This window comes from Cervus elaphus, chromosome 12 (assembly GCF_910594005.1).
Source record: "Cervus elaphus chromosome 12, mCerEla1.1, whole genome shotgun sequence".
Taxonomy (NCBI): domain Eukaryota; kingdom Metazoa; phylum Chordata; class Mammalia; order Artiodactyla; family Cervidae; genus Cervus; species Cervus elaphus.
In genome coordinates, this window is record NC_057826.1 from 88,044,318 (window position 1) to 88,071,123 (window position 26,806).

At 39.9% G+C, this 26,806-nt stretch overlaps 1 protein-coding gene across 2 annotated transcripts; it reads left to right on the top strand.

Annotated features, from left to right (window-relative positions):
- Positions 1-3,149: 3,149 nt before the first annotated feature.
- MTFMT (mitochondrial methionyl-tRNA formyltransferase) lies at positions 3,150-23,993 on the top strand. Of its 2 annotated transcripts, XM_043920295.1 has the most exons (9): positions 3,151-3,409; positions 5,415-5,624; positions 7,674-7,796; positions 9,439-9,541; positions 10,625-10,700; positions 15,062-15,153; positions 21,699-21,777; positions 22,652-22,734; positions 23,274-23,993. In XM_043920295.1, the coding sequence occupies exons 1-9, from the start codon at positions 3,189-3,191 to the stop codon at positions 23,460-23,462; spliced, it is 1,176 nt and encodes a 391-aa protein (XP_043776230.1). In that variant the 5' UTR covers positions 3,151-3,188; the 3' UTR covers positions 23,463-23,993. The 2 variants fall into 2 exon arrangements, with proteins under 2 accessions (XP_043776231.1, XP_043776230.1); XM_043920296.1 differs by lacking the exons at positions 21,699-21,777; positions 22,652-22,734 and having other exon boundaries at positions 3,150-3,409.
- The last annotated feature ends 2,813 nt before the right edge of the window (positions 23,994-26,806 follow it).

Below are 26,806 nucleotides of genomic sequence, written 5' to 3' on the forward strand. Positions count from 1 at the left end.
AAAGATTTCCATGTTAGCATCCTGGGAAAATGTCAGTTGTTACAATAACATCATGTTCAGGTGTTTTGTTTTTTTTTTTATTAAGATATTTGCTAAAAATGAAAAGAACGCCTGCTAGAAACTTAGATGTCAGTGGTTTAGTTCAGTTCAGTTCAGTTCAGTTGCTCAGCTGTTTTCAACTCTTTGTGATCCCATGGACTGTAGCACGCTAAGCTTCCCTCTCCATCACCAACTCCCGAGGCTTGCTGAAATTCATGTCCATTGAGTTGGTGATGCCATTCAACCATCTCATCCTCTGTTGTCCCCTTCTCCTCCTGCCTTCAATCTTTCTATCAGTCAATCTTTCAATCTTTCCAATGAGTCAGTTCTTTGCATCAGGTGGCCAAAGCATTGGAATTTCAGCTTCAGCATCAGTCCTTCCAATTCAGGACTGACTTCCTCTAGGATTGACTGGTTGGATCTCCTTGCAGTCCAAGGGACTCTCAAGAGTCTTCTCCAACACCACAGTTCAAAAACATCAATTCTTCAGTGCTCAGTTTTCTTTATAGTCCAACTCTCACATCCATACATGACTACTGGAAAAACCATAGCCTTGACTAGACGGACCTTTGTTGGCAAAGTAACGTCTCTGCTTTTTAATATGCTGTCTAGGTTGGTCATAACTTCTCTTCCGAGAAGCAAGCGTCTTTTTATTTCATGGCCGCAGTCACCATTTGCAGTGATTTTGGAGGCTCCCCCCCCCCAAATAAAGTCTGCCACTGTTTCCACTGTTTCTCCATCTATTTGCCATGAAGTGGCGGGACTGGATGCCATGATCTTAATTTTTTGAATGTTGAGTTTTAAGCCAGCTTTTTCACTCTCCTCTTTCACTTTCATCAAGAGGCCCTTCAGTTCTTCTTCACTTTCTGCCATAAGGGTGGTGTCATCTGAATATCTGAGGTTATTGATATTTCTCCCAGCAATCTTGATTTCAGCTTGTGCTTCATCCAGCCCAGCGTTTCTCGTGATGTACTCTGCATATAAGTTAAATAAGCAGGGTGACAATATACAGCCTTGATGTGCTCCTTTTCCTATTTGGAACCAGTCCGTTGTTCCACTCCCAGTTCTAACTGTTGCTTCCTGACCTGCATACAGATTTCTCAAGAGGTAAGTCAAGAGGCGGTAGTTTTTCCTACTTTCTTCAGTTTAACTCTGCGGAGGAAAGCCAAGGGATTGGAAACGACTCTTCAGACTGAGCAGTCGCTATGTGATCAGCAGAGGGCGCTGTGAGCGACTCAAGGCAGCTCTGTGGGGCGGGGCTATCAGAGGTGAATTTGGGTTGCTGAAAATTAATTGGATCATAATGAAGTCTCTCTGATTCAAGGAGAAAAATTACATAAACACAAATATGAAGAGTCACACTTTAGACAGCAGCCAGATTCTAAGGTGAAAACCCAAACGACTATTTGACTTGTATTTATAAGTCATGTTGTGTGGGAAAAGATCATTAAATAATACCAGAGGAAATTCCCCGGGGGTCCAGTGGCTAAGACTCTGTGGTTTCACTGCCCGGGATGCAGATTCAATTCCTGGTTGGAGAACTTAAGATCCTGCAAGCCCTGCAGTGTGGCAAAAAGAAAAAAAAAATTATATTCCACTTTCCATGAGAGGATATTAGAAGATAACTTGATCGAAAGAATAGAAGGTTGAGATCCTATCTCCATCCCCTTCTCTTATACAATCAGATGAGCAGAATCACTGGAAATACAGTCCCTCCCTTCCTCTTTGCCTATCTCTTTTGTATTCAACACACAGGTGAATTTGACAATGTCTATGCATACATCGGAGAAGGAAATGGCAACCCACTCCAGTGTTCTTGCCTGGAGAATCCCAGGGACGGGGGAGCCTGGTGGGCTGCCGTCTATAGGGTCGCACAGAGTCGGACACGACTGAAGCGTCTTAGCAGCAGCAGCAGCATGCATACATCAGACAACTTTCCTCAGTAATTCCAAACTGTAAGAAGCAGAGGTCCCCACAGAGCATTCAAAGGATACAGAGAGGTACTTCCCTGGTGGTCCAGTAGTTAAGATTCCACCCTTCTGCTCCAGGGGACACCAGTTCAATCCTTAGTTGGGGAAATAAAATGCCACACGACCAAAAAGTAAAAAAAATAAACAAATTAGGTCAAGATATTTTTTTTAAAAATACTATGAAAAAGGGTACATAGAGAAAAACACTAAATCCATTCAGGCAGGAGCTCAAGGCTTCAGGGAGGATGTCTGACCTTGACATTGAAGAATGGATAGCATCAGTGGATAGAGAGGAAGTGGGGGGGGGGGAGGGGAGCATAAGCTAAGGCACTGAAGCAGGGATGTGCTGAGCTCATAATTTAAGAAAAAGGACTGGCCTAGGGTCATTGAGCCAGAGGTTATGTGATGGGGAAAGGCGGTGACAGTAAGTCTAGGAAGGAATCTGGTCTCCACTCTACGGTCAGGTTGCATAGGCCACTCAAGGACCTCAGAAATACAGAATCTAAGCACTAAAAGCTTTTAGATTCTTCTGAGGACAGCTTCCCCTGCCCATAGTCCCTGAGAATCTCTTTTGTGTTATCCCTCGGGGTGGAAAGGTACCCACAAGGTATGGGGAAAAGTGGGCCTTTGAGTCACTGGGGTGATTACAAGCAAGAATTGGGGACACTGCCTTCCCTGGTACTTGGGGTTGCTGTGGAAGTTAGGATAACGGACTTTGGAGCCACGTGGGGCTAGCTGTGAGGACCTTACATAGGTAACTACCCTAACTTCGCGGAGTCTCAGATCCTCTTCAGTAAAATGGCTGTAATAATATCTACTTGGTGTGGGTGATATGCAGATTAACTAAACAAAGGGGATCTAGTAAATATTAACTATAACGGCTGAGAAAATGGTACAGAAATAGAGATTTCGTCATCTGAAAACATATATGATTTGTTTCTAAAAAGAGTCGTTTAGGGAGATTGGCTAAATCGTGCAAACAAATGCAACAAAAGTCACGCGCACTTTTGAACCCGCAAATTCCCTTTCCAGCTCCAACACAGATGGGCCACGCCTCCAATCAGGCAAGCCACGCCCCAGTCGCGGAAAGGCCTCGCCGGAAGAGCTTCCTCCCCGGCCCCGCCCCTCCGGCCTGCGCGCCCCTACGCGCCTGCGCCGGGTAGGCCGCCGGCGGAAGCGATGAGGGTGCTGGTGCGGTGCTGCTGCGGACCCCTGCCAGTCGGGGGCGGCGCGGGCCGGAGGCCGAACTCACGCTGGCGAGCGCTGGCCAGGCTGAGCGCGGCCCCTGGCTGGGAGGACGGCCAGGGCGCTCGCGTCCGCGAGAAGCCGCCTTGGAGGGTGCTCTTTTTCGGCACTGATCACTTCGCCCGCGAAACGCTGCGGGCGCTGCACGCCGCCAGGTACCGGGCCCGGGGATTGGGAGGCCCGGGTGTTGAGGGCGCGGTTCTGGAAACTCTGCGGCCGGCCTCGAGGATTTGGGCTTCTCGTCGGGAAAAGCAGTGAGCGGGAGGAGCGTGGGCCCAGATCTCGGCGCCTCGGGCGCCCGGAAGGTGCGCCGCCCCCTCGGTCAGTCCTTGGGTGCCCGGCTGGTCCCGCCCGGCCTGTCTACACTCCCCCGACTCTTAACGCGCTCTGAGCTCTACAGGGCACCCCATGGTGTTGAGACCTTGCTGCCTGCTTTACCTGCATCACCTCTGTCTTGTCCCACCACCTCCCTGCCCGCTTTGCATGGAAACCGTGACCCAGAGAGGTTAAGAGATTGCCCAAGGTCATCAGCTGAGCAGGTTGGGACTAAGATGGGGTCTGACTTCAAAGACCGCCCCCTTCCACTCGCTCCTACTGCCTCCTACTCAGAATGTTTTGTACCCTCTAATCCTCTGGGCTTCTTACTAGACACAGGCATCTCTCTGCACACGCTTGCCTTACATTTTCACTACCTATCTCCTCCCTGTATACAACCGGATCCAGTTTTCTGGGACTGAAATGAAGACACAGCCCAAAAGCGAACTGCTTTTCCAATGAATAAATTTATAAATCAGAACTCTTAGGTATACCTTTAATATTTATTCCGCAGGGAGATCTTAGTTCCCTGGCCAGGAATCAAGCCCGAGCTTCCATAAGTGGAAGCATGGAGTCCCAACCACTGGACCACCAGGAAATTTCCCTTCATTTAGTATTTCTAAAATTCAACAAATTGTGATTCCTAGTGGGGAGAATTATTTGAGATCTAGCCTGTCCGGAAAGTCCATGGTATGGTGGCTATCCCCATATACACTGCTCTGCCTCCTTTTCCCTAGTCTGCATTTTTTGTTTCCCCATTCCTTGTTTTCCCGATGCACCCGACTCAGTTCTGTCATCTCCCTCCATCACGTGTTCCCTGCAAGTACTTCCCAGCAGACCCTCATGTTGACTTCTTCACGAATCCCCTTGTATTCCCCGGCTCACCCACTGCGCGCTGTAACACACCCTGAAACGCTCCCTTCACGCGTGTTCCCTTTGTACACTGTTTGTAATGCACTCTCTGCATGCTGCTTTCCCTCTATCTCTCTCTGCATGTATCCTGGTGCTTCTGCTGGTGCTTCGCTTGGCAGCTCCAGTACTCCTGCACTTTCTGTTTTGGGCCCTCCTGTCTCCTTTTCTCATAACTCCTTAACATTTGATGCAGTACCTGCTAAGTAAATGAACAGCCCCTGGTGCTGGAATACTATGCAGCAGGTAAAAAATTGAGATAGTGCTACATAAGGTGTCATGGAATGATGCCCATGGGGTGTGTGTGTGTGTGTGTGTGTGTGTGTGTGTGTGTGTGTGTGTGTGTGTGTGTGTGTGTGTGTGTGTGTGTGTGTGTGTACATAGAAATATATATACATACATGTATATTTTAAAAATATCTAGTTTGAATAACATGTGGTTATAGTAAAAAAAGAAAATTCAAAAAATTTAGAAGACATACAATGAAAAGTCAGTTCCTTCCTTCTCGTTCTCCCAGTTCCCAATTCTTCTCTTCAATTTCTTATTCTAGAAATGTTTGATGCATATATAAGCAAATGTATGTTTAACCTTTTTTTTTTTTAAAGACTCACATATCATACAGTGTTAAAAAACAAAATGCAGGAAGGTATATGTAATCCAGTTGTGTGAAATGTCTACTGTATATATTTCAGCGTGCACAGGAAATTTCTAGAACTGTAACAGTTCGAAGAGTAGCCATTTGTGGCTCTTTGAATTTAAACAATTAAAATTAAATAAATAAATCTAACTTTAGTCTCTCAGTTGCACTAGTTTTAACATTTACCCTTAAATACTTTGTGAATTAATCAGAAAAATGCCTTAGAAATGTATTAAGTAGTTTAACATTCCGTCATTATCTTAACCCTGTCATATTTTCTTCTAATCTTTCCACCTTAGGGAAAACAAAGAGGAAGAGTTAATTGAGAAGTTGGAGGTGGTCACAGTGCCCTCCCCATCACCGAAAGGACTGCCCGTGAAGCAATATGCTGTCCAGTCTCAGCTTCCAGTGTATGAGTGGCCAGATGTGGGATCTGGAGAATATGATGTTGGCGTGGTAGCATCATTTGGCCGACTTTTGAGTGAGGCTCTTATTCTTAAATTTCCCTAGTAAGTTTTATTTGCAAGGAAATACAGCGCACAGACCTTGGTCTTTATATATTGGACCTGGTATCTAAAGCGCAGTACCGTGTGACTTGAACTCTAATTCGTCTTGCTTCAGTATTTTCTGATAAAGTAAAAGATTTCATTAGTGGCCTGAATTGTTCTGTTTTGTGGCTCAGAACGACACAAGTTTATTGCCGTATCGTTCTGTAGGTTGGGAGTCTACCTATGGCTCATGAGGTTAAAATCAGAGTGTTAGCAGGGCTTCATTCTTTTCTGGAATCTCTAGGGGAGAATCCACTTCTTTGCCCTTTCCAGCTTCTAGAGGCCACCAACTTTCTTTGGCCCGTGGTGCCCTTCCTTTATCTTCAAAGCCAGCGATGGAGGATCAAGGCTTTTTCATTTCACATCTCTCCGTTCCATTATCACTTTCTGACCTTCAGCTAGGGAAGGTTCCCTGCTTTTAAGAATTCATGTGATTAGATTGGACCCACTGGATAATCCAGGATAATCTATTTCAGGGTCTTTTACCTTAAATGTATATACAAAATGTGTAAGATAACAAATTCACAGGTTCTGGGGATTAGAACATAAACATCCTTGGAGATCCGTTATTCAGCCAACACTGGAGGAGATGCTATGATTGGTTTCATGAATCAGTAAGCACTGGCTCCAAACACCACTGAAATCCTCTCTGTTCCCATATTTTTAAGATACATTGCACAGTAATTTGATCAGTTCAGTCGCTGAGTCATGTCCAACTCTTTGCGACCCCATGGACTACAGCACACCAGGCTTCCCTGTCCATCACCAACTCCCAGAGTTTGCTCAGACTCATGTCCATTGAGTTGGTGATGCCATCCAACCATCTCATCCTCTGTCGTCCCCTTCTCCTCCCCCCTTCAATCCTTTGATTCACTATTGCTTATACCCCCAGCACTTAGTGCCAGGACATGAATTATACTTGGTAAATATTTGTTGGATGAATGAGACTGGGCTGAACAGTGGAGTTTAGAATATAGGAGTCTTGTATATATAGGGGCTTCCCTGGTGGCTCAGTTGGTCAAGAGTCTGCCTGCAAAGCAGGAGACCTGGGTTCGATCCCTGGGTTGGGAAGATCCCCTGGAGAACGGAATGGCTATCCACTCTAGTGTTCTGACTTGGAGAATTCCATGGACTATTCCATGTGGCCACAAAGAGGCTGACACAACTGAGTGACGTTCACTTTCACTTTATGTGTATACACATACACACGTACTCTCAAGTGCATACTCATGCTGATGGAAACATCATTAAACTAATGGCAGATTAGTAAATTATTAAAATTGCTTATTTATGGGTGAAAAGCATATTGGGAGACACACCAATGGTGAATAAATCATTCAATGGGGATCTAAGAAGCTTGTTTTAGGAACTCTAAATGCAAATTTAGTAGAGTGAGGGCAATTATGTAATTTGACTAAAAAGTATAATTTTACATTGTCCATGAGATGCACGACTGGGTTTGAGTGGTTCTTCTCATATAGTAAAAAAACACATTTTGTGTTTTTATTTAAAAACTCCCAGATATCACAAGCTGTTGTGGAACATCTTTGGAACAATGAATAGTTGTTCTTGCTCTGTTATTGAGTTTCATGGGTCTCTTATGGCAAGAGAGTGTACTTAGCCTCTGACTCCTGCTTTAGTTGGTTTGAGACTAGATTTAACTGTTTTTCAAAGTTTCTGGCAAAGTTTCATGATGAAAAATAGCATATTAGTTTAGGTAGCAGTAAACTAAGGGGCTTCCCCGGTGGCCCAGCGGTAAAGAATTCGCCAGCAATGCAGGAGCCGCAGGTTTGATCCCTGGGTTGGGAAGATTCCCTGGAGGAGGGCATGGCAACCCACTCCAGTATTCTTACGAGGAGAATCCCATGGACAGAGGAACCTGGTGGGCTGCAGTCCATGGGGTCTCATGGAGTCGGACACACTGAAGCGATTTAGCTCACATATATGCAGCAGGAAACTAAATGGTGGGAAAGCCCACTTTCATACTAATTTCTGTCTTTTCTAATTCAGCGGCATCTTGAATGTCCATCCCAGTTGCCTTCCGAGGTGGCGTGGTCCAGCCCCTATAATCCACACCATCCTCCAGGGAGACACAGTTGCTGGAGTGACGATTATGCAGATTAAACCTAAAAGGTAGAGCGTATTTTCCTGTCTAGAGACTTTTGTGATTTTTGACTGTTGATGTCAGTCTGCCTGAGGGAAAGGGGAGGTGGATAAGTGGGTGCTAATCACTCATTTCTTAACTCCAGGGTGCTTTTTTCTTCTATTTCTTCCTGGTTTCTAACGTAAAACATGTGTTTTAGAATTTACACAGTGTCTCTTTATACTTGTTAATGAAATAATGTTATTAACAGCTGGATTTCTGTAAATGACATTTATAAGTGAGAGATGGATTTTTGCATATTAGTTGTCATCTTGGTTTTCTGCTGGCCTTGGTTTCTAGGGTCAAAATTTTTTTTGAACCTGAAGTAATACATTGTATACCAATGTGTTATATAATTGTCTTTAATATTTAATTTCTTAAATCATACCTACAATCTAAAAGACAGTTATTTTAAATTGTATCAGGAGAGTATCTTAATACTCTGCGTGTTATCACCTAATGTCTCCAGAGAAAAGAAAAATAACAAGTTCACAAGAATAACTCAATATCTGGGATTTGCTTTAACTTCAAAAAATAAAAAAAGAGGGGAGGGTCAGATGAAACAAGATTGGTGAAACTTTGGTAGTTCTCAAATTTGAATGGTGTGTGTATGGGGATTCCTTAGACTGTTCACTCTGTTTTTGGAATGTTTGTAGCTTTTCATAGTAAGCATTTTACTAAAGCTTGTAGGTAAAAAATAGAGTTAACAGATCACAAAATTACATATTTAAAACAAAATATATTTCTAATAGAAGTTGATAGCCAATATTTGCAGAGCTTGATATAACATTCAAGACTTGTGGCAATGCAAATACACTTGAACCTACTTGTAATCGCTATTGATTATAATTCAGGCAAAACTCTTGTCCTTTGAGAAAGGAAATATTGAATGATTATAAATTCCTTAATTGTACTTCCTTGGAAAATAAATTCTTTGCTTTATGTTTTCATTATATAAATAGAGACTTTCTCATACTATTTATTACTAATGGTAGAATTATTTGTGGTTGCAATTAAATCCCTGATGTTCAATTTTATACTTTTTTCCTTTGGGAAAAAAATAAACTTAAAATCTAAATATAGGCCAGATTTGCTCTCCCTTCTTTCTTTATTTTTTTAATTTTACGGTTTTTAATAGCTTAGTAAAATGACTATGTTAGAGTTTAATTTTGTTAAGCTCAAATACTGACTCCATATATGCCCTATATGACCAGAAAATGGTAGTTAAGAGTAAACCAGGTGAGAACGCAGAAAATGGTGGAAAGTTAATGGGCTTAAATTCTCTAGTTAATAAACGCAAGTGATATTAGTAACATGCTAATGTTGCTCACCTTTCTTTCAGACTGACATTTCTCCCTTGCCGATGGCTGCCAGTCACATTCATGGCCATGGTTGAACTACCCTTGTTGGGGACGTCCCTGGCAGTCCAGTGGTTAGGGTTCCACGCTTCCACCACAGGGGGCCCAGGTTCAGTCCCTGATCAGGGCAGTAAGATCCCACAAGTCATACATGTGGCCTAAAAAACAAACAAAAACCATCCTTGTGGTATGTAAACATCCGTGTAGACAAACATATGGATCTTAAGAAATAGTCAGTGATCATGTTACTATTTGCTTTTGATTTTCTTGGTAGGTTTGATGTAGGCCCAATCCTCAAACAGGAAACGGTTCCTGTGCCACCCAAGAGCACCTCAAAGGAATTGGAAGCCGTGCTGTCAAGACTGGGTGCCAACATGGTACACTTTTCCAGTATCCCCCTGCTTGTTTCCTAAGTGGTTATGATGAAAAGAACACGTTTATGATATATAATTTTAAACTTATTTTTGAAAAATGATTTCTATCCCTGGCTTCCTAAAAATCAGCTTGGAAGCCTTTGAGAATTTACACAGAGGAGGTACTTATTCAAGGCTTTTGAATGAAATACGTGATTTTATATGATCTACCGCATTCCATGGAGAGGCTTTTAGATGATTCTTCCCAGTTTCACTCTTCTTAGTCTCAGGGACGTACCATTCATCCCTGTCAAACCGGACCAGGAGCATTTCCTAAGTCAGTCACAGTTTTCCTCCCACTTTTGTCCCTGTGTTCCAGTAGTCTGCATCTATGTACTTTGGAATTCCGCTGACCCCTTGCTGTAAATGAACTCCGTGGCTTTTTCATTCAATCTGAGTAAATGCTTAAAGACCCGATTAGTGGTTTTCATCTGAACTAAACTTTCTGTGGAGGAAAACGTTCTCCCCAGGTTTAGAGATGGTGCTTTCCATTCTAGGCACTCACCTCGGAAATGCTGTTAAAATAGTGTCTGTCATTTATGAGCACTGGCTTGTGTGCCAAGGACTGTATGAGATACTATTATAGATGCTCTTATATCCTTTGTTTTTTTTTAACCTTTCCAACAGACCTTTTTAAACTGTTTTACAGATGATGACCTTGAAGGTCACAGACAAGTAAAATAACTTTTCCACAGAGACATAGCTAGTAGGCAGTGGAACTGGAATTTGAATCCAGAACTATGTGACTCCAGAGTACACTCTCTTTAGGTCTCCACAGCTTTCCTTCATGCAGAGTGAGAGTGTGGTTAGCTGAGCTCAGGCTGTTCTAACGGCCAGTCAGGGCTCAGCATTCTCAGAAAGGATCAGTGACCTGTAGTCTGCAGAGAAGCAACAGCTCCACTGAAACTCCACCCAGTAGATGGCTCTTCACAGCTTAAGCCAATTTGTTGCCTGACCCCAATTTCATGGTACTGAGTTGTAATATATTTCTGTTTTTGTTCTTTTCATCTAGAATATATTTCTCTCCTCCTTTTTTTTTTTTTAAAGCTTATTTCAGTTTTGAAAAATTTGCCTGAAAGTTTGAACAACGGAAGACAGCAGCCAGCCGAGGGGGTGACACATGGTAAGAGCAGACGGCCCAGACTGTCATAGCTTTCCTGAGGTTTTGTTTGTCGTGATTGGCATCTGAATCCTCTGACTTCCTCACTTGTACATTTCCCTTAATTTGGCTAAAGGTCGAGTGTCCACTTGCAGGCCTGTTTCCAGAGAATGATCGGTAAGGGATCTTTCTCCCTCTGCACGTGTAGCCCTATGAAAGATTAAAACAATTTTTTCTGTTCTTCTTATTGAAAAGTACCAAACACAAAGGTAAATTGAAAGACAGTGAATACCTGTTTACCCAGAATCAACAATTACTAACGTTTGTTCACTTTGTAAAGTCTCTGTCCCTCGTCATATTTTCTTTATATATATGTGTGTTTATGTAGTATATATATTTTAGTTTCTGCTGTACCACTTGGGGTCTTCCCAGGTGGCAATGGTGGTAAAGAAGCTGCCTGCCAAAGTAGGAGAAGTAAAGAAACGCGGGTTCGATCCCTGGGCTGGGAAGATCCCCTGGAGGAGGGCGTGGCAACCCACTCCAGTATTCTTGCCTGAAGAGCCCCATGGACAGAGGAGGCTGGTGGGCCATGGTCCATAGGGTCACAAAGAGTTGGACACGACTGAAGCAACTTAGCAGATATCATTTGGAAGTATGCATTATAACTTTTCATCCCTCAATATTTTAACATGCATCTCCTAGGAAAAGTGAACATAGCCAGTCCATATTTAAATTTTCCCGTCTAAAAACATATTTTATAGCTGTATATTTTTTCAGACTAGGATCCAGTTACGGTGAGTTACGGTGAGTTGTATGTCTCTTTAGTTTCATTAGAGTAATTCCTCCACTGCTTTTTTCGTTAACTTTTTAACGACAATTGTTAAAAAATGTCCTGAGACCAGGCCAATTGTCTGTTTCCTTTCAATGTTTAGTTCAGTGTTTAGTTTTTCTAGCCCTTAAAGTTCCTGTAAATCAGAAGTTCTCAAGACTTGATTAGATTCAGGCTTAAAGTTGTGGAAAGAGAATTTCATAGATGATAACTGTGTTCCAATGATCCTTGTTTCACGTTGTTTTTAACCTTGTGTTGCTTTTTAACTTAGATTTAATTTTATTTCTTGAATATGTGAGACATTTTCATGACTCAAAATTTAAAACTGTTTGAAGGATATACTTGGGGAAGTCTCTGGAATTGAGCATGACTGAGCACATACATGCACGTGGGGAAGTCTCTACCTCTGTTGCTGCAGTTTTAGCGTGTCACATGAGTAAGCCATAATACTAGGTTGCATCAAAGCTAGTGAGGCTAAGTTTGATCACTTGGTTGAGGTGGTGACCACCAGGTCTTTCTACTGTAAAGCCATGTTTCTTCCTTTGCAAATGACAGTTAATCTGTGGGGTAATACTTTGATAACTGTGCAGATAGCTGATTTCCTAGAGGCTGAGCAGTAAAGAATCTGCCTACAATGCAGGAGACGCAGAGACACGGGTTTGATCCCTGGGTCAGGAAGATCCCCTGGAAGAGAAAATGGTAAACCACTCCTGTATTCTTGCCTGGAAAATTCCATGGGCAGAAGAGCCTGGCAGGCTATAGTACATGGGGTTGCAACAAGTTGAATGTGAATGAGCAACTAAACAGCAACAGCCTTTCACAATTTTAGCAGGGATTGATGCTCCTTCCTTCGATGAATTATTTAAATGAAAATCAAAATTGTTATTTTCCAATTCCTTTTATATTTAATGGTTGGCATTGTTCTGTAAAGAAGAGCTTTTCCTCATTAATTGGGGGTGAATTTTAATTCATCCCAAAAGGGCAGGATAATTTCTTAATTCTTTCTGTAATTATCAATTTTTAAAATAGGGAGTTGGCATCATAATCACTTTCAGTTATGATGGCAAGTGAATTTTTGTATCATTTGACTTGTGGGTTTTTATTTATTGTGTTTTTTTTTTTAAATTTATTTTAGTTGGAGGCTAATTACATTATTGTAGTGGTTTTGCCATACACTGACATGAATCAGCCATGGGTGCACGTGTGTCCCCCATCCTGAACCTCCCTCCCCATCCCATCCCTCAGGGTCATCCCAGTGCACCAGCCCTGAGCGCCCTGTCTCATGCATCGAACCTGGACTGGCGATCTGTTTCGTATATGATAATATACATGTTTCAGTGCTATTCTCTCAGATCTTCCCACCCTCGCCTTCTCCCACAGAGTCCAAAAGACTGTTCTATACATCTGTGTCTCTTCTGCTGTCTCGCATATAGGGTCATCGTCACCATCTTTCTAAATTCCATATGTATGTGTTAGTATACTGTATTGGTGTTTTTCTTTCTGGCTTACTTCACTCTGTATTTATAGTTAATCACATTCCTAATGCTTTGTGCTGCTCAAGTTGTCCCAAATTTGGCCAGTGGTGGCTTCTTAAAGTTGGCGCCTGCATCCTTTTGCTACCCTCCACCTCCAAAATAGTTTTTGAGTGCTTCCTTGTTTTTTCACAAGATGTCCCAGGCTCACCTTATCAATTCTGTGCCCCATGTTGGAATCAGCCATCTCTCCCTTGTTCATTTTAGCTGGGGAGTAGTAGTTAGAAACCATCTGATACCATGATGTGTTCCAAAATGAGGTGTCAGAAAAGGCTAGGTGTTATATATTATTTTAAATATTTGAGTTGATACTGTTTCTAATTCAAATTTTAAAGTACAGGATTTTTCTTGTATTTTCTCTTACACAAAAAACCTTTTAAAAATCAATTCTGTACCATTTTTTATTTGCTGTGCATAAAATAATTTCAAAATTGCAACACCAATATTACTGTGAAAAATTTAAGTACTAAGTAAGAGTTAAGATCTACTGTTTTTTTTTTTTTTTGGGTCCTTAAAATATATCATTCTGAAGTATATGGTTAGAGTACTATGTTCAAAATTTACCGGAGATAATTATTTTTTCCATGTGGCTTTGTTATCTAGTTTGATATTAGATTATATAGTTGTTTCTTTGTTTCAGTTTGGTTTTAATTTTCAGGATTGCCTTTTTCCTCTTTACAACTAAATCTTAGTTTTGAATATTTGAAACATTTACATGATTCAGAGTTAAAAGCATTTGGAAAGGTTACACAGAGAAGTCTCACTTCCATCCCACTCCTATCTCCTTGGATCCCGTTTCTCTCCCTCTAGAACTATTAGTTTCTGATTTAGCCTTTTAGTTGTTTCCTTTATAAAAATAGCAAAAACACATACTTTAAAACTGATTTTTTTCTTTTTTATTCCACAAAGGGTGGCTTAAAATATACACTCTTCCGCATCCTTTTTTTTTTTTTTCACTTTACATGTGAAAGAAGAAATTTTCATGTTCTTTTTTATGGTAGTATAGTTCTCATTTGTATGGAAAAATCATAGTTTAATCAATAGACCCCCTTATTGGTGACATTTGGGTTATTTCTAATCTTTTGCTATTTCCAATAGTGCTACTATGAATATCTTTATGCATATATTACCTCCTAATCTAAGAGATAAGAAATTGTGTCTTGGAGTAGTTTTAATTCACATTACTCCTTGAGTAAGATTGTAGAACTTTTCATGTTTAAGGACTATTTGCATTTTTTTTTTCTGAGAAGAGTCTATTATATCTTTTGCCCATTTTTCTACTCAGTTTTTGGTTTCTTTTGTTTCAGTTTTTAGGAGTACTTTGTGTAATAGTTATAAATAAATCTATATAATAGATACAAATTGCTCCTAAATATAAATATAAATAACACACACACATACATAATACTTATATGTAAATACTTATATTTATTATATAGATATATCTCTCATGCAATATATATAAGTAGATATAAAATACTGTGGTATAAATTGCAAATACCTTGTTTGTCATTTGTCTCCTGGCTTTATTTGTGGCATTTCTTTTTGTCTTACAAAAGTTTTTTATGTAGTCACATTTATCATTCTTTATTTGCTTCTGGACTTTGAATCATAAAAGAACTTTTTCTCTTCCTAGGTTATAAAGAAATTTACCCACGCTTTCTTCTGTGCTTAGTCACTCAGTTGTGTCTGACTCTTTGCGACCCCATGGACTGTAGCCCCCTAAGTTCATCTGTCCATGGGGATTCTCCAGATAAGAATACTGGAGTGGGTTGCCTTGCCTTCCTCCAGGGAATCTTCCCAACCCAGGGAATGTTTTCTTCTAGTACTTTTATTTATTATGTATGTGTAAATATATATATTTTATTTTACATTGTGGAAAATTTAAAACATACAGAAGTTGAGAAAATAATATGATGAATTTTCTATCATTCAGATCATTCTCTCTGTCATTCTGTATCAGTAATTACCAATTTATGGTCATTGACCTGATATTGATTCTTGCCATTGGCTTTCTCTTACAGCCCCTAAGATTTCTGCTGCTACCAGCTGTATAAAATGGGAGGAACAAACTTCAGAGCAGATATTCAGACTTTATCGTGCTGTTGGAAATATAGTAAGTTGGAAGTCAAATTGCAGTTTTACCTAACTGTGTGTGTATGAGTGTGTGTGTGTTATTTACTTTTGAAGTATTTAGGAATAAATCTCATAAACAAAACCTAAGGGTCCTGAAATTCATTTTTCATTTAATTAATTATTTTATTTTTGACTGCGTGGGCTTCTCATTGCAGTGGCTTCTCTTGTTGTAGAGCATGGGCTCTAGATGCACGGGCCTCAGTAGTTGAAGCATGTGAGCTTGGTAATTGCGGCTTGCAGGCTCAGCTGCTCCTCAGCATGTGGGATCTTCCTGGACCGGGGATTGAACCTGTGTCCCCTGCATTGGCAGGCAGATTCTTAATCACTGGACTACCAGGTCCCCGAAATTAATTTCTAAATGAACTTTTTCTTAATCTCAAACTGAAACTGTATAACCATTAAGTAACAACTCCCCATTTCACCCACCCCAACATCCCTGGTAATCACTATTCTACTTTCTGTTTGTGATTATGCCTATCATAGGCACCTCATATAAATGGAATCATACAATATTTGTCGTTTTGTGCCTGGCTTATCTTATTTAGCATAATGTTTTCAAGTTTCATTCATGTTGTACCATGTATCAAAATGTCATTCTTTTTTAGGGCTGAATAACATTGCATTGTATATATATGTAGCACAGTTTGTTTATCCATTCGTCTCTTGATAGCCATTTGAGTTGTTTCCACCTCTTAGCTAATGTGAATAATGCAGGTATGAATGTGGATGTACAAATATCTGTTTGAGTCCCTATTTTAATTCTTTTGTACATCCGACATTCATTTTTTAAATATTTGTTATATAGAATCTTTTTAAACTTTTTTATTTTTTAGTTTATTTTCTGGCTTCACTGAGTCTCTGTTGCTGTGCGTGGGCTTTCTCTACTTGAGGCGAACAAGGTCTCCTCTCTAGTTGAGGCTTCTCACTGTGGTGGCTTCTCTTGTTCATAGCTCAGGCTCTAGGGCACGTGGGCTTCAGGAGTTGCTACACTCAGGCTCAGTAGTTCCAGGTCCTAGGCTCTGGAGAGTGGGCTCAATAGTTATGGTGCATGGGCCTAGTTGCCCTGCAGCACGTGGAATCTTCCTGGACCAGGGATTGAACCTGTGTCCCCTGCATTGACAAGCAGATTCTCAATCACTGGACCACCAGGGAAGTCCCAAGTTTGGGGGTTTCTAATGGAGTACCTTTGTTGGTTAAAATGGAGAACTGCCTTTGAATATCTGTAACATGCCCAGTTCTTCAGTGAGGATTACAACCTCATGTTATGGGTATTATCCCATTTTAAGTTGACAAATTGAGGCTTAAAGTAGATGCTCAGTGAGTGGCTATTGAATGTTCCTGATGGTCACATCATTAGTGAGAGTCAGGTTTTGAACCAGATCTGTCTGACTTCAAACCCTGTACTTTTCCCGCTGTAACGGAATGGCATATGGAAAGGAACATTGACTTTAGAACCAGACAGAGCTGGATTCCAGCTTCTCTCTGCTACTTCCTAGCTTTGTAGACTTGAGAAAGTTGTTTTACTTCTGAGCTTTAGTTAGTTCATTTGAAAATTAGGATGACATGTTGTATATAAAGCATCTAGTACAGTATCTGATACCAACTATTATTCATTAAAAAAAATAATTTATTGAAATCCTATTATGTGCCAGGCATTGTTCTAGGTGTTGGAGGTGATGTGGGAAAGCAAAAACAAATAAGCAAATAATAAGGAAAATATCAGATAGTGTCATAAGCTCGTCAGTAAAAATTAAAGGAAGATAATGTGATAGATTCACTGGTGGCTCGGGCCTGGTGTACTGGGAAGACCCAGAGGAATCGGGTGGAGAGGGAGGTGGGAGGGGGGATCGGGATGGGGAATGCGTGTAACTCTATGGCTGATTCATATCAATGTATGACAAAACCCACTGAAATGTTGTGAAGTAATTCGCCTCCAACTAATTAAAAAAAAAAAAAAAGATTCACTGGTGGCTATTTCAGATTGGATATCTGTTTGGGGAAGGCCACTCTGAACTGACATTTAAGCTGAGGTCTGAAAGACAATAAGGAGAAAGTCATGCCCAGATCAGGAAAAGAGCATTCCAGGCAGAGGGAGCAGCTAATAGAAAACTCAAGTAAGCTAAATCAGATAAAAATTCACAAAAAAGAAAACTACAGATCAATAGCCCTTATTAACATAGAGGCAAAAATCCTTAATAGAATTAACAAACTGAGTCAAACAACATGTAGAAAAGGATTATACACCATGGTCACATGTGATGTAGCCCAGGAATACAAGGTTGGTTCAGCATAGAAAAATCAACGTAATACACCATATTAATAGAATAAAGGACAAAAACCACGTAACTGTCTGAGTAGATATAAAAAAGGCATTTGAAAACTCCAATATCTTTTCATGATAAAAATATTCAACAGGCTAAGAATAGACAGGAACTTCCTCAAACTGGTAAAGAATATCTACCAAAAAAATAAATAAAAAAATCCAAAGCTAACATATTTAATGGCAGAAGATTGAAAGTGTTCCCTCTAAGATCAGGAACAAGACAAAGATCTCCACTCTCACTGCTTCTTTTTGTTTTAATTTTTATTTTTAATTGGAGGATAATCGCTTTGCAGTGTTGTGTTGGTTTCTGCCTTACAACAACTCACCACTTGTATTCAATATTGTACTGGAGGGTTATAGCCAGAGTAATTAGACAAGAAAAAAAAACGAACAATGTAAAACTATGTCTATCATATTATATATAGAAAATTATAGACTCCCCCCTCCAAAACAAATAGAGCTAATAAACAGCAAAGAATTCCTAAGTAAATGGAAAGACCTTTGTGTTTCTGAATAAGAAGATTTAATATTGTTAAGATGGCACTATTGCCCAAATTGATCTACAAACTCAACACATTTCCTATAAAAATCCTTCTTGACTTCTTTGCAAAAATGGACAAGTTTATCCTAAAATTCATATGGACTCCCAAGAGGTCCAGAATAGACAGAAAATCTTGAAAAAGAACAAAATTGGAGGACTAATAGTTCCTGATTTTACAACTTACTTCAAAGCTACAGAAATTTAGACAGTGTGTGATACTGAGAAATATAGACATGAAGCTCAATGGGATAGAATTGAGAGTCCAGAAATAAACCCATACATTTATGGTCACTTGATTTGTGATAAGGATTCCAAGACAATTTGATGGGAAAAGAATAGTCTTTTTACCACTTGGTGCTTGGATAACTGGATATTCACAATAAAAAGGAAATGTATTTGGATCCCTACCTCACACCACATATAAAAATGAACTCAGTATGGATCAGAAACCTAAATGTAAGAGCTAAAACTATGAAAACTCTTGGAAGAAGATATATGAGTATAATTTCATGACCTTGAAGTACACAATGGTTCTTAGATATAATGCCTGAATAGTAAGTAACAAACTAAAAACAGAGAAATTGGATTTCAAAATTTAAAACTGTTGGGTTTCAAAGAACACTAAGAAGAAAATGAAAAGACAACCTATATAATAAAAGAAAATATATGCAAATCATATATCTGATGAGAGTCTAGTAACCAGTATATATAAAGAACAAAGAACTCTTATAGCAGAAAGGTTAAGATTATTAGAAAAGATCTAATAACATGATTAGAAAATCAGCAAAGGATCTACATAGACATTTATCCTAAGAAAATATATAATTGGCCACTAAGCATATGAAGAGGTAATCAATTTCATTAGTCATTAGGGAAATGCAAATCAAAACTATACTGAGATACTGCTTCACACTTAATAGAATTGCTGTAAATTAAAAAAAAAATCAGGGTTGATGAGGATGTGGAGAAATTTGGAACCCTTATTCATTGTTGGTGGAAATGTAAAATGGGGCAGCTGCTATAGAGAACAGTTTGACAGGTCCCCCAAAAGTTGAAACAGTTAAATACTACATAATAATCCCTATCTTCTGCAATTCACCTTTCCTCTCCACTGAGAAGTGCTTGTGCTATGACAGAAGGAACGCTTATCTTGCAACCAGAAAGTGAAATTTGATTCCTAGAGCTGCTGTGTATTAACCAAGAGCAAGATTCTTAACTTCTCTGAGCTTCTGCATTTTACCTGTAAAATGGGGTTAATGACCACGTCCACAATTGTCAAGATCAAAGGAGATAAACTGTGGATTTAAATCCATGCCAACATATGATTTTGACAGTGATGATGGTGAACACAGAAATGGCTGTATTCTTACTATCCCTTTCCTTTCTGCAGTGCTCTGATGATAAGGTGAAGATGAGCCTTACCTCCCCAAGAACAATTACTGGGTATTCTAATTCTGTACCTATATCTTATTTGTAGCCCTCTGTAAATATAAATGATTTTCAGTCGGTAAACGTGCTTCAGAAGTCTTTAGAGTTCTTTGAAAGAGAAAAGGTCACGCACATGAAAGTCATTTCATGACTTATGGAAGCTGGTGAAAGAAGAATCAGTCAGCAAATTATAGAAGAGGATATTATACCAAAATATGACATAGATAAAGTTGTGAGTACTTTTCTTCAAGTGTGTTTAATTCTCTGATTTAACCATTCACATCTTTGAAACAGCCTGTCTTATTCTGGAAGTTAAATGTCCTGTTGAGGTGGCCATGAAAAGCCCTGAGCTGAGAAGGGGAAAACGTGGATTGTGGTCCTTGGCTCTGCCATTAACCAGCTGTGTCTAAACGTGGGGAAACGGGTGCATTTCTCTGGGCCTCACTTTCCTCATCTGTGCAATAGAGGACTGAACTGCAGTCTGAAAATTAGTTTATTTACTTCAGAAATTCAAAAGAACTTATTTTTCTCACCATGGGGAAAGGCGAAGAGGATTATCCAATATATAGTGTTGGGATGGCTGGTTAGCCAAAAGAAAGGGAGCCTTCAAGTCTCATCTTTTAAAATCAGAATAAAATCTAAATGGAACAAAATGAAACCACAAAGAACTGGGAAAAAGCATAGTTGAATAATTTTGTAATATTTGATAAATGTGGATAGGCCTTTTAAAGCATGATACGTACCAATGAAGTCATGAGAGAAAAGGCTAATAAATACTACTTAATAAAATAAACTTATGCATGGAAAAATTACCCAGTATTAAAAGCCAACAAACTAGAAAAATATTCATAATACATCTGAGAACTAAAGAGCTAATTTCCTAAAAATATAAAAGCCTTTCATGAATTAATGAGATGAACAACTCAGTTTTTTTTTTTTTTAATGAGCAAAGGGCATAAACAGGCCTAAGAAATAAAATGTGCAAGTGCAAGTAGATATGCACTGCTCCTTAGCCTCATTAATAATAAACAGTAATAGACTGTCACTTTTTTCTCTTATCAAGACTGTTTAACAATAAAATGTTGATGCTCTTTAACCCAAGTGGTCCACTTAATAAAACAGCTGTTGGGACTTCGCTGATGGTTCAGTGGCTAAGACTCGGTGCTCCCAATGCAGGAGCCCTGGGCTCAAACCGTGGTCAGGGAACTAGCTCCCACATGCCGCAACTAAGAGTTCATATGCTACAACTAAAGACCCAGTGCAGCCAAATGAGTAAATAAATATATTAAACAACAACAGACTATTCTCCAGAAACATAAAAGTCCTCAAAGATATATATGCCAGGCTATTATCACATTTAAAGGTTTTTTTGTAATTTTGTAATATGTTATGAACTGTCTGTCATAAAGGCATTGGTTTCATAAATGATGGTACATTTTATAAAATGGAATATTGTCCAACAGATAAAAGAGTGAAATAGATAAGTGTGTACTGATGAAAATTTGTCCACAGTTTATGCTTAAGTTAAAAAAAATTCCTTGTCAAACACTATGTTTTAGATTTTTGTGATAATTATATTTGTAGAAAAAATACAAGGACATACACATCAGGCTACTAATGGTGGTTACCTCTGGGGATGGGAGGTAACCTCTGGGCCTCACTTTCCTCATCTGTGAACTAGAGGACTGAACTGCAGTCAGTCCTTGAAAAAAATGATGAGACTGAACTGCTCATCATTTATGTTACTTAGTGCCATTTGCAGCCTGGATTTTAGTGAAGATTTGTTGTTGTTGTTGTTTTTCCATGATAAAAGTTTTGTAAGCAAAAATTTACCACCAGTTTTGCCAGCACTGCATTTTCACTGTCTTTTGCCCTGTAGGATGATGACTGGATTGGTGTTCGATCAGTGATGCTTAAGAAAATTATTCATTTTCTAATTTTTTAACATAATTGTTGTAATGCTTGCATTTTTATAATGAGCATGATTTTTAACTAGAAGTATTAATAAAGATATACATTGATTAAAAATAGTGTTTAATTTTAAGATCTTATAAATCCCTAGGGCTGATGCAGAGGGTCATGTTATGTTGTGTTCCCTAAGATTTAGAGACTGAGTTCCCAGTTCCACTGTAATTGGGAGAGAAGTCAGGCCAGATTAACACAAAATAATAATTGAAAAGTGTTGGGGATTGAGTGTATTTTTTTTATTATCCTTCTTTCATTTTATTTGCAGATTCCGTTGCAGACACTCTGGATGGATAATACCATTAAACTTCTGGATTTGGTAGAAGTTGATAGTTCAATCCTCAGTGGTACTTACTTTTGAATAGCTGTCATGGAAAATGTTTTCAGTATAGTCCGTTTGAAAATGTGTCTGTTTTACCATGAGTCATATTTACTAAAAATAAGGATTCTTTTAGTTTCAGCTCAGTAATTGTAATACTGTACATTCATTTATAATGTTGTTCTTTGCAGTGTCCATTCACATGTATTTCCTCTTTTAACCACTGTAAGAAACTGAGAAGTAGATACCAGTGTTACCATCACGTATTAAGCTCTGTGATTTCCTCTCTTAAGGTGTTCAGTGAATGCAGAATGATTAGGTTAATTTCACCCTGGTGAATATCATAATGAAAATCTCTGGGCAGTTCAGTGAGAATCTTGGGCAAGGGTGGAGCGTTTCATGATCTGGTCCATTCAGAGGCCCGTTGGTGTCCTACCATCCTGGTAGGCTGAAGGAGTGGGAGCCACAGAGGGAGCTGGTGTAGTGCAGAGGGGCTCAGAGTTACCCAGGGATCTAGGAACTGGGATTTGTTTGGTCATGGATAGAGGGCCCAGCTGAGATCCTAAGTTTCCTTGTATGTCTCTCCACTGCAAGCTAGTTATTTCACCCAAATGGTCAAAACTTCTAGGTTCAACATTTTAGGCTGGTCTCTGGGACACTGAGTAAAGGACTAGTAGCTGCTTATGTGTTTGGAAAGGTTCCCGTTGGGTTCAAGATACACACAGCACCATGACTGTCCTGTAAGTTTTAGATTACAAAGTCAGGGCATCAGCAGATGTGTGCTCTCCAGTATTAGTGCTGTCTTGCAGAATGTTTCCTTTGATTTTTAAGAAGCACTATGAAGTTGCGTAATTATTCATTCTGTCTCTCATATCCCTCTTTTTCTCCTCCCCTTTCTTTAGATTCAAAATTAACAGGACAAGCTGTTATTCCAGGATTAGTAATATACCACAAACAGTCACAAACACTGCTGGTTTGTTGCAAGGTACACTTTCCTTTAGTTTCACATTATTACACTTCTTTTGCTGAGTTTATAGTTTGTGTTATTTGTCATTTTTAGTTGGGTCATCTCTCAACTAACTGCCTGTCCATCAGGTTGTGATGAAGTTTTACCAAGGTGTTACTGTTGCTCAGACAATGAAAAATGATTGAGTAACTTTGTTGTTGTTGTTTAGTTGCTAAGTCGTGTCCAACTGTTTTGCAACCCCATGGACTAAAGCCTGCCAGGCTCCTCTGTCCATGGGATTTCCCAGGCAAGAATACTGGAATGGGTTGCCGTTTCCTTCTCCAGGGGATCTTCCCAACCCAAGGCTTGAACAGCATCTCCTGCATTGGCAGGTGGATTCTTTACCACTGAGCCACCAGGAAAGCTCATCATTTATGTTACTTAGTGCCATTTGCAGCCTGGATGTAGTAAAGATTTGTTGGTTTTTTTTTTTTTCCCATGAGAAAAGTTTTATAAGTAAAAATTTACGACCAGTTTTGCCAGCACTGTATTTTTCCTGTTTGTCTTTTGTCCTTTAGGATGACTGGATTGGTGTTCGATCAGTGATGCTCAAGAAAACACTAACAGCTACTGATTTCTACAATGGATATTTGCACCCCTGGTACCAGAAAAATTCCCACGCTCAACCAAGCCAATGCAGATTTCAGACTCTCAGACTTCCACCAAAGAAGAAGAAGCAGAAAAAAAAAATTGTTGCTATGCAATAGTGCACCAAGTACTTAGGAAGAAGATGAACAAGAACCTACTATATACTTGTGATTTGTTAAAAGCCTTATTTACAAGGAATTACCCTGACTTTCAAAGAATTTGACACTGTTGAAAGGGAAGATGATTGTCAAAAAGATGAGTTACCCCACTTTGTGTTTTCCATCTAACAGAGTTAAAAACAACTTTTTCCATTTGAATATAAAGAGAAGTTTTAAATTAAATTTTTATTAATTATATCAGACTCATCAGACTGTATCTTTCCCTGACAGCGAGTATGACTGACTGGTATATATATATACTGAAGAGAGTTTCTTTTAAAAAAGTGCATCTATGAAATTTTTAAAACCATATGTCCCCTTTGACTTTGTTGGCATTTCAGCAGTATTCAATCTGATACGGATTTTTAACAGGGAGTAAAGTCAGATCTTTACATTTATCTACCATCTAGTTCCTACCAAGTCATAAACATTCATAATATGTTATAATCTCTGTAACATTGATCTATATAATAAATTCACATTTCACACCTAGATTTCCTTAAAGTAGGAATGTAGTAACATTCTTCAACATGTTTGTGCAGTAAAGGTTATTGATCCGCTGGCCTGTACAGACTCATCTCTGTGTCCAAGAGAGTCAGGCACTTCTCTGGAGGAAGGGAGGTGTGGTGGCCAGCTGTTGAATTTTTTTTAAGCCTTTATATTATCAGCTTTTCCTGCCTAGATTCTATCAGTTGAAGTTTTTCTGCAATCATTAATTCATCCATTCAGCAACCCTTATTAATAGCATGATCTGATAATTGGTCATCTAAATTAGGACATGTTTATAACTAAAAGGAAGCACTTAGTTACCCCTGGATGACAGACATCAATAGGACTCTCCAAGGCAAACCAGGTTGTGTAAACATCGTATGTTTTAAAGAATTTTTAAAAAATGTGAACCATTTTTTAAAGTCTTTATTGAATTTGTTACAGTATTGCTTCTGTCTTATGTTTTGGATTTTTTGACCACAAGGCAAGTGGGATCTTAACTGTCCAATCAGGGATTGAACCCACACTCCCTGCATTGGAAGGTAAAGTCTTAACGATTAGACTGCCAGAGAAGTCCTTAAACATCCTCTTTGTTGAACACTTGCAGTGTAAGCTAGATTTTATGCTGATTACTGGAGACGTAGAGATTAAATATGTGTTTAATCTATTGGGGACACAAGCATAAGCAAATAGAAGACTGTTTAAATGCCATAATGGAGGTATTGTAGAAGCACTAAGTCTCCCTCAAGGGAGTCAGTGGAGGCAAAGCTGAATCTAAGGTTCCAAATGATAAGTTCATTATGCAGACCAAGGCCTGGAAGAATAGTCTAGTATGTGCAGAGGAACAGAGGCATAAAAAGAACACTATCTTGCAGGGGGGTTTGGTAAGGTTCTTAAGCTGAGTGATGGGAACACGATTGCCTTTTCTTATCATTCTTTATAAATTTGCTATGCACACTCTTCAGTGTATGAGCTAGTTATATGCTTACATATGTGTGTATATAGCTGGCTGGGAGAAAGCTAATGGTGGATCATGGAAGAGAAACAAGTGGCATGTTAAACAAATGGCAGGAAGAAAGTGTTTTAAAGGAACTGGAAGAATTGATACAAGTGGAGTAGAATGATGGAGATGAGACTGGAAGACCAGATCATGGAGGACTTACAGACCATGAGAATCTGGACCTTTGTCTTGCATGCAGTAGACAGTCAAGAAAGTGACACAGCTATAGGTTTGCATTTTGGTAAGTTCACTGGTGCTGGGGTGGAAGGTAGATTGGAGGTAAAACCTGGGGCAGGAAGATGTGTTGGGAGGTTACAAACATCATCTAAACTATGGCAGCAGTTAATGGGCGTGGGGGAAATGGTTTAAAAGACTTTTACTGTAGAAGTAAGAACTTGGGTTATCAGTTGGATGTTTTATGGAGAGTTTTGGCTTCACTCTTGGGCTTCCCTTGTGGCTCAGCTGGTAAAGAATCCGCCTGCAATGCGGGAGACCTGGGTTTGATCCCTGGGTTGGGAAGATCCTCTGGAGAAGGGAAAGGCTACCCACTCCAATATTCTGGCCTGGAGAATTCCATGGACTATATAGTCCATGGGGTCGCAAAGAGTCAGACATGACTAAACAACTTTCACTTAGTATCTGTTAATCCCATACTCTCAAAATAGTTTGAGAATCAATGACTGTGAGAGAGCCTTTTTGTTGTTTTCAGTTAACATGTATTGAGAACTTACTCCCCACTCCGCTAAGTTCATGTTATGAAATTCAGTGAGAAGGAGAATCACTGTCCTTTGGGGGCTTATGGGCAACATTAATGGTGGTTTTTGCAGCAGATCTCAAGAGGTACCCACTCAGACACTGCCATGGGGAGTGGGGAGCCTTACTGAGGGCACAGATTTCTTCTTCTAAGTTCTAATCTCTTACTACATGGTGGTAGGTGGTCTCAGGTCTGCTCTGCATTCTGGGTGAAGCCTGTCTGCTTGTTTTGCCCATTACCATTGCCCTTGTGGATATCTTTTGTGCCAGACCATCTCTAGCCCGTGAGGCAAGGCACACCCCAGTCCGGTGAGTTCACTGGCATAAGCAATACAGCCTAACGCCAAGTAGGGGGCTGTGGGTGAGGCCACGTGAGGTGGACAGGGAAACTGGTCATTGTGATTGACAGGGTTGCCATACTTAGGACAATTTTGTTGTTCAGCCGACTCTTTGCAACTCCGTAGACTGCAGCATGCCAGGCTCCCCTGTCCTTCACTATCTCCCAGAGACTCAGGACAATATAGAATACCTTTTTCACATGAAATCTTGAGGCATGAGTCCAGGGCCCATCTCGCTGAGGGCAGTTTCCCATCCAGGGAGCCTCAAGCCCATCCTGGGACTGGAGGACAAACCCCAGGTTTAGAATGCCAGCTCTATGCTGAGAGCCAATTTGAAAAATTAAACGGTGCACATCCCAGATAGCCTTCAGGAAAGGAGGTCACCCACTCTTTCAGCCTCCGATGGAGACTGCAGCCCAGCATGATCAAGCCGTTTCTCATCTGAACCAGAATCACTTGGAGTACTTGTTTAAAATGGAGATCCCTGGGCCTTACTCCAGAGCTTGAACCAGAATCTCTGGATATGGGACTCTGCATTTTATCACAACTTGACAAATAATTTGTATGCTAGAGCAGTCGCAGCTGTAACTAGCTTAAGAGGGACACATGGAGCCACATGCAGGGACTTGGGTCTGGGGTCCTCCCAGAAGGGGTGGAACACAGCCTATTCTTCATTCTGGTTGAAAGGATGAATTTGCAAACACATTGCCTCCTTGTGCAAGATG

Excerpts from the sequence above, each read along its gene's own strand:
- MTFMT (XM_043920295.1), top strand. The coding sequence starts at position 3,189 with ATGAGGGTGCTGGTGCGGTGCTGCTGCGGACCCCTGCCAGTCGGGGGC. Across the intron at positions 3,410-5,414 it reads CGGGCGCTGCACGCCGCCAG|GGAAAACAAAGAGGAAGAGT; the intron begins GTACCGGGCCCG and ends TTTCCACCTTAG. Across the intron at positions 22,735-23,273 it reads CACTGCTGGTTTGTTGCAAG|GATGACTGGATTGGTGTTCG; the intron begins GTACACTTTCCT and ends TTTGTCCTTTAG.